This window comes from Opisthorchis viverrini (assembly GCF_000715545.1).
Source record: "Opisthorchis viverrini unplaced genomic scaffold opera_v5_229, whole genome shotgun sequence".
Taxonomy (NCBI): Eukaryota; Metazoa; Platyhelminthes; class Trematoda; order Opisthorchiida; family Opisthorchiidae; genus Opisthorchis; species Opisthorchis viverrini.
The window spans coordinates 148,891-156,749 of NW_008751888.1; the positions used below are offsets into that span (position 1 = coordinate 148,891).

Consider the following 7,859-nt stretch of genomic DNA (forward strand, 5'->3'; position numbering starts at 1 on the left):
ATGACAGTTTTAGTGAGTAAACCCGATACTGCGGCAATGGAGTACCGGTCGATAGCTGCTGGTGTGTGTGGTGGTGTCAATGTCTGCCTGCTCCGGATGCTCGGCCATGAGCTGCTGCACAGATGAATTTCGGTGACCTCCATACTTGATTAATGGCACCGCTCCGCGAGATCTTCAAGTAACACTTCCTGGACCGATTTTCGATATTTTCCTAACTTAAGGACTGCCTTTTGCCGCCCGGCCGCAATGCTTGTTTCTGGCTGTCGAATAATAGTGACCCACGGCCTTTGCGTGGGCGAAGCTCGACACGTCTTTCACTTTTACGTGGCAGGTGTGCATGACCCTCTAATCACTTTGGTTATGGGATATGTGCTCAGTTGCACATTATATGTGGCTGATCGGTCCTCTGTCGTTTCAATCGCTTGCCAAAAGAGTACTGTTCCTGACTATTAAGAGCCGGCCTGTTGCGTGAAAAAGGGTTGTGAAATTGACACAAAACCTCGGTGCTTTGCATTGTCCGTTTTGTGCGATTAGGTCATGCCGAATGTGCTGCCATTATGGATTATCAACGGCGTTTATGCTCCAATTTCTCATATAGCTTAACTAGATGTTTGTGCGGCAGTGCATCAGTTGTAGCGGTGGCTTAAAACGGGTCCCTTTATTTTTTAAGGAGCGAGATAGCTAAGTGGTTAGAGCGCTAATTTAATGACTGGAGGGTTTGTTGTTCGAACTCTGACGGTTGGTCGGGCTTGAGTGCCACAATGATCCCTCGAGTTTGTTAGAGCGCAATTTAATGACTGGAGGGTTTGTTGTTCGAACTCTGACGGTTGGTCGGGCTTGAGTGCCACAATGATCCCTCGAGTTTAACAGATTGGAAATTCGTTCTACAATGTGCAACCTTGACAGCAAGGCCATAGGGGAGCAGTTGAACCCAAAGTAACAAGATCCCGTACTTCGAGTAATCGTGGAACGACATGGTCTGGGGGTAAAGTTGTGCTATCTCGTTTGGTGCTATTGTGGAGGCAGTAAGGTGTTTACCCCGGCGACCAGACCGGTGACGCCCTACTCCCTGCGCCCTCGGGTTAGGTCACCCCCTATAGCTGAGTAGGTCTCACTATTGAGTCATAGGCTAGGGTCAGGGTCTCCGAACGAAACCCTAAATCCTCCCACTGCTTCTTGGGTCAGACTCTTAAGACCAAGCTCAACGTGGGGGTACCTCAAAACCCTCTTCCTCTGTCTGGGCAACCGGGAATTATCGTTTGTCCGCAATTCAATCAATTCATCAGCTATTAACCGTGTGCCATAAGCACACGGGATCCAGTTGCCACAGTTTCGGTCACCGGAAAACGGGAAATTTGAACACAAAGCTAGGCCATGGAGGCAAAGGCATGTTGAGTTTGTTCGGAAATCGGATAGTTACACATTAAAGACGAGAGCTTTGATTCACGATCACCACTGACTGCGCGATTGGGTCGTTTCCGCCAACGTAATTAACCACTGGGGATTTTAGTCCCGGGGTTCCCATCCAGGGCTGTGGCAGTTGCGGACCCGACTGGGTTCACTTGTTAGGATTTTCATACTTCGTTGCCATACATTGTCTACCTCAGTCGCTTACACTCAACACAGGGCTGAGAGAAAAGACCTCTGTGAGGCAGACGGTCTTCTGGCATGCGGGGTACATGTCCCAACCAGCGCAACCTATGAAGCGTGAGTAATTCATCTATCGCCAGGGAGAGTTCCTTCTTCCCAAGACCATCTGACGTATTTCAGCATTACTAATCCGGTTTTCCCATCAGACCTGACCAATGATCCGGAGACAGCGATGATCGAGCACTGACATCTTGCGTATGTCCTCTGCGCGTAGTGGCAAGGTCTCGGATCCATAAGGCAGTATGAATCGCACCACCGCAGTGTGAACCTTTCCCTTGACAGTCACGTCGGTGTCATGGGTGTCGGAGGTTGGCAAAAGCTGCCCTGACCTTTCCGATTCGAGAAATCTCATCTCCAATCAGTCCACCGGAACTTATACAGCTGCCCAAGCAAACAAATTTATCTACCACGTCGATTGACTCGCCTGCAAGCTTGAGGTGTGGGTCTGATCCCAGCCACTCTTGTAGCAGCACTTTACTCTTTGCAAGTGTGAAGCGCATGCCAAACCGTGCGGCAGAGCTATTTAGGTTATTTAAAATCGTTTGCATTTGGGAAGTACTGGAACCAGGGAGAGCAATATGGTCTACATACTCAATGTCTGTGAGGAAACGCCCCTGAAGCATTTCGATTTTCGGGATTTCAGAGAAATTGAAATCTCGGAGAAATTTCAATCGGCACATCAATAGCAAAGCTGAAGAGGAAAGGGGAAAGAGAACAGCCTTGTCTTACACCACTGGACGTGGTGAGCTCACGCGAGAGCTTCCCGTATACTCGTTCGCGCCCACAGGAGTTCGCAAACAGTGTTCTCAAAGGGAAGAGGAATTTAAAAGGAACCTCTTTGATCGCTACACACTGCCAAAGTGCTGGCGATCGACAGAATTAAGAGCAACTTTCAAATCCAGGAAACCGACCATGGAACGCCTGAAGGAGTGGCGCTACTCAAGGATTTATCTTAAGGTAAAGATATGTTCGATGCATTTTTGATCAGAGCGAAACCCAGCTTGATTCTCACGGATCTGCCTCCCGATGATCCAACCTACTCGAAATAATACCAGAGAGCACTTAATGTGCGACAGATACCAGGCTGATACCACGATGGTTTTCACATGACGTTCTTGCTCCCTTTTTGAAAACTGATGGCGGTATTCTGTTTTCGTTCCAAATTTTCTGCTGTATGGTTGTCAGGCTGTTCACCATGACCTCATTACCTTCTTTGAAGAGCTCGGAGTGTAGATCAGGTGCCTTATCGCGCTTGAAGATTGAAATCTTACGCTGGATTTCCATTACCGATGATGGGTTTGTGTCAATGTTCCATTCGGGCCCGTTGGTTTTTTTTCAGTGATTGTATTGTAGACCAGGGGTCGAGATGGCTCAAGTGGTTAGAGCGCGAATTTACTGACCGGAAGGTCCGTGGTTCGAGCTCGACCTCTGCCTCTCGACTTCCCCTGTCTAGGCTTGGGCAACGTGGCAGTAACCAAGCCCACTGCTCAAGACGGCGATTGAGAGAGTGAATTGCTGTTTCGTCTTTTTCGCATATCGTCACAGTGACACCTGCCTCCTTTTGATCCGTTGATCGGATCATTTGTCCACTGAGTCCACCGATGTCCCCAACCCACTCTCACCACGCAAGCGAACGTCGCTGGTTCATCTGACTGTCAGTTATCTGATGGATGGGCCTTATGCACCCAGCTGCCTTATAGGTGGCTCAGTGGTTAGAGCTCGGATTTACTGATCCGAAGGTCCATAATTCGAGCCCGACCTCTACCTCTCGACTTCGCCTCTCTAGGTTTGGGCAACCTGGCAGTATCCCAGCCCTCGTGCAACCTTTGGGTGACATGGCAGCTAGGCACCGAAAGGGTGTGCAGCTGAATATCGACTATCTAGCTGCCTATTAACAATAAACAAAACCTTTCGAAATCCACGAGTTTCTTAGGAGGTTTTAACCTCCGTACTCTATGTCGTCGGCAAAGATGCAGTGCTCACTGAAACCTTGTGCTCCCTCAAATACTGACGTATGCTGTCTCCGAAAGACGCACACAAGACCAGAATGCCAAGGACGAACTAAGGTCTTTCACAATTCTCCCCTTGTTTGTCCGGTGATCCAGAAGTGATGACTCGTGGAACGCATGGCGTGTGAGTTGCACTCAGTCTCAGAGTTGAACGTGCTTTACTGGATTGGGTCTCGGTAAATAGTTGTCTTTGCGCCGTCCTGTTAATCAATTCAGTTCTCGACATAAAAGCGGCTCATGCCCCAATACACTTCAGTTCTGATGCGGAGATGGATACTTTCTATTGCGGGTTGTCCAGGCTTATTCGTGATATGAATGCTCAAGTAGGTCGTCTGAGCTCTTTGGGGGGTCAACTCGGAATCGATGCTCGTCGCACAGATGGGAGGGCGACTCCGATTGTGTACTGGTCATGAACTGTTCCTAACCGCTACAGTGTTTGAGCACTGACGTTCACATCGCCTAACCTGGCGGCCACCAATTGGATCACGTGGCCACTAGCCATAGGTGAAGAGTTGCAGTTCAAGACTGCCATTTTTCTGGGGCACAATTTTTAATTCTCTTCACATCGTGATATTTGGACGCATGACACCGTATCCCCTCAGGCCCTCATAAGTCACCGAGAAGCATGCCAATCCACCGTCTTCGAAGAACTACTATAGCTCAACAGGATTGACCTGAATGGCCCAGCAACTCCACAGTAAGCCAATACTGTGGTGGCAGTGAACATGTGGATGAAGCGTGGCAAAATGTGAAAGGAGCTATGTCAGTGGCGTTCAGTGCTGTCTGTCCAACTTCTCCAATTCGACCACAAGACCACTGAATGTCGTCGAGGTCGATATTCATGATTGATGCCAGGAAATCGATACTAGCAGGTTCATGAGTGTGCCAGGAAATCGATACTAGCAGGTAGCGAGTACGACGGCGAACGCAAATCCCTCGAGCGCCAGATAGTGAACAGTCCAATGAAAGACCGAGAGCCATAGTGGACGTCGAAAGCTGAGGCGATGGAGAAGGCTTTTGCTACGGGAAACAGCCATGTTATGTATCAAATGATACAATTGACTGTCCCTAAGAAAGCAATGGTCAGCGAAACGTTAAGTGAAAAAGCGGCTCATTAATTTGCAAAACCGTCGACTAGAAAGATGGGCCGAACACTTCGAAGAACGGGTTAGCCGATCTCCTGCAACACAGCCTGTGGAGATAATGCATACGGGCGAGTGAAATGAAAACCTTGATCGCCCTTCGGAAGGAGAAATAAGATACAAAATAGGCCCACTGAAACGTGAGAAGGCACTAGGACTGGACGGTCTGTATCCATCCCTCTTCAAAGAAGGCGGAGAACCCCTGGTGACCCATCCGACAAGGCTTATTGGTGCGATGTGGGACAAGGTGGAAGTGCCTGCAGAATGGGGCATGTCGACAGTTGTCCTTATCTTCAAAACGGGTACGCGGACGTTCTGTGAAAACCATCGTGGCATCAGCCTGTTTGCTATGACATCGAAGGTGCTTTCTGGTCTTGTCCTTCGACAGTTGACTGGACACAAGAGGAGGCAGACCTGCGAAAACCAAACTGGGTTTGTAGGTATCCTTTCACCCACATACTTGACTGTTCAGCTCAGTTTCCTACTAGATCACGAGACTAGCCTTTTTTTCTACACTCAAACCACGTCACACAAAGGTGACTCGTCTGACATTGACTGTCTGTACCGTCTAGTAAACGCAGCAACAACTCGTGCTCACACTCCCATATGCACATATCGGAATATCGAGCGCAGGGAGTAGGAAGTCAACGTTTTGCAACTCACCACTGTCGACCATACTTATTATTATTATTATTATTATTATTATTATTATTATTATTATTATTATTATTATTATTATTATTATTATTATTATTATTATTATTATTATTATTGTACCTTCTGAACTATATTATGGCTCTCATCAATTGTGCACTAATGGGTTCCGTCCTGCAAGGGGAAGATCACATCTTCACCCTCCAACAGATTCTAGAACAGCGACACTGCTTCCAGAAACTTACAATGGTTGTTTCTTGATCTGAAAGCTGCCTTTTAATCTGTGGACCGTCAGGCACTATGGAGCAAGAGTGTCCCCCACAAATTCTTGACCCTCCCTAAGGCGCTGTACGCCAACTCTCGCGGTCGTTTGTAAGTCTGTGAGGAGCTGTTGCCTGATTATGATGGTTCGAAGCCGACTTATGCATCTCTACTTTTGTCTAGGGCTTAGGCAACCTTTCTGAATCCAAACCCTCCTGCATCTGGTAGCGTGGCAGTTTAGCACCGGAAGGGTGTTACAACCAAAGACTATCTTCCTTCCATTTGGATATTTGAACAAGTATTTCATGTGGCGCGGCGACGCATCAGCGGCGATATCGATGGTAACATTGTCATCTTTGCCGGCGTTTGCTATGGCCTGCTTAGGCTAGGAGAGTAGTATAGGCGGAATACAGGTGCCTCTTTACTTAGTCTTCATCGGGCGAATTTACTGTTCTGGGTTTTTTGCAATATAGTCACTGTGACCTCATATCACTTGATAAAGACATCCGTCACGTGCGTTACATCCCTTTGCCTGGGTCAGGAACGGTATCAAAACTAGGCGAGATCCCACCATGAAGGTGTTTATTGGTCAACATTGTGCGTAGTTGATGGCGCAGAACAGGACGCGTAGGAAACAACGGATCAATCGAGGTGCTGAAGCGGCCTAGTCTTGCTGATTAATCGCTTGTGGGATAGGCTTTTCGGCCGTAGCAGCCCTCTACTATGAGCGGTAAAGTTGTTTCGGTGCGGAATTCCGCCAACCATTTACCTCTTGAAGCTCGTTGACGCACCTGCGAAGTCAGTGGTTCTTTTGCGGTGACCTCACCGGCTTGCAAATCCCGTCTGTTCAGCGTTGTCATTATTTGTCCTCATACTGGGCCTCCTGAAAAACAGCTGATGGATTTTTCGCAATGCTTCCAGATAAAAAATTTCGGAAGCACCTCTAGACTCGACCTACTCGCTCCGATTAATAGGATCTGCTCATTTGTCGTTCGGATTTTGTGTGCTAGATCCACCTGTCTCAGGCAACATGTATCTCATAGGGCACAACTGCACCGACGAAGGATGTGTCCTGGGGTGTCTGCCGGTGTAGTCGCGAAACAGCACTCTGTCGTTTCGTGAAGGAGAGCGCGGTTGTACCATGATGCCGGTTGGACTGTTCTTTCATTGTCTTGCTGCTGGTTAGTGTCGCGCGGTGTTCAGAGCTTGGGAGCAGTGCCTCTGCTGGTGACACTATCAGGTGAACTGGAGTTTGGCTTCGTTCGATATGCCAGCAGGATAAATCGGAAAATTTCTTCTGTCTACTTTGAATTTCTAAAGTGTACTCTTCATGGTGTCAGCGAAGCATTCTGTCTCTCTGTTCGACTGTGAGTAAAACGGCAGCGAACGTACATGAGTTACACCATACCCCCGACAAAACTCTGCGGAGGTGAATGATGTGAACTGACTGCCTTTGTCCTCTAACTTCCTAAAGCCGCCGATAGACGTCGGAACTCTTGGATTTTAATGGCAGTGGGACGATTTCTGACTACGTGCTATAGACGTCGACTAAAACCCAAAAATGTTGACCACCAACTGCACCTGCGTAGTCGATATATTGACGGGACCAGGTTTCCGTCGGTTGTGTCCATGACCGCAGGCGATTTAGGTGCTTCACCACACTGCATGCAAGTTAGAGACATCCTACCCACATTGTTGAAAGATGGGGCTGAAGTCCCCAGTCAGCGCTTGTCTCATCTGTTTGCTTGTATTTGGGAAAAGGAGTCTGTCCCAGACAACTGGAGAGAGTCGGTGATAATGCCAATTTTGAAAAAAAAACGGCTCGTGGTGAGCGGTATCCACAATTAGAAAGAAAGCGAGGTTTCAGTTGTGCGACGTGTACTTCCACTGAAGTATGTGTCCAGCACCAGAAGCTGTTTTGATTGGAATATGCGTTGCGTATGCCGAAGAGAGTGCTGTTTTGTCTATAGGTGTAGGCACCTCGGAGTGATTATAGTAAAGTGGAACTAAGTCCCTTCGGCATCCACCTTTATTCTTTCCTTTACAATGAAGCTTTCAAACAATGGTTGTATGGCTGTGAAGCATCAGTGTGGGCGCTGGTGCTTATGATGGTCATGAATTGAATGTGGGCACCTGGGACATT

The 7,859-nt window shown here is 48.1% G+C and overlaps 2 protein-coding genes across 2 annotated transcripts in view; one reads left to right on the top strand and one right to left on the bottom strand.

Annotated features, from left to right (window-relative positions):
- The window catches only part of T265_08686 (hypothetical protein), a gene marked incomplete at both ends in the record, with an annotated part of 41,966 nt that overhangs the window by 9,856 nt on the left and 24,251 nt on the right, over positions 1 to 7,859 (top strand). The window lies entirely within an intron of this gene.
- The window catches only part of T265_08685 (hypothetical protein), a gene marked incomplete at both ends in the record, with an annotated part of 13,899 nt that continues 12,777 nt past the window's right edge, over positions 6,738 to 7,859 (bottom strand). The window contains one exon of the mRNA XM_009174559.1: positions 6,738 to 7,017. Within this exon, the coding sequence (XP_009172823.1) occupies positions 6,738 to 7,017 (280 nt within the window). The remainder of the gene's footprint in view (positions 7,018 to 7,859) is intronic.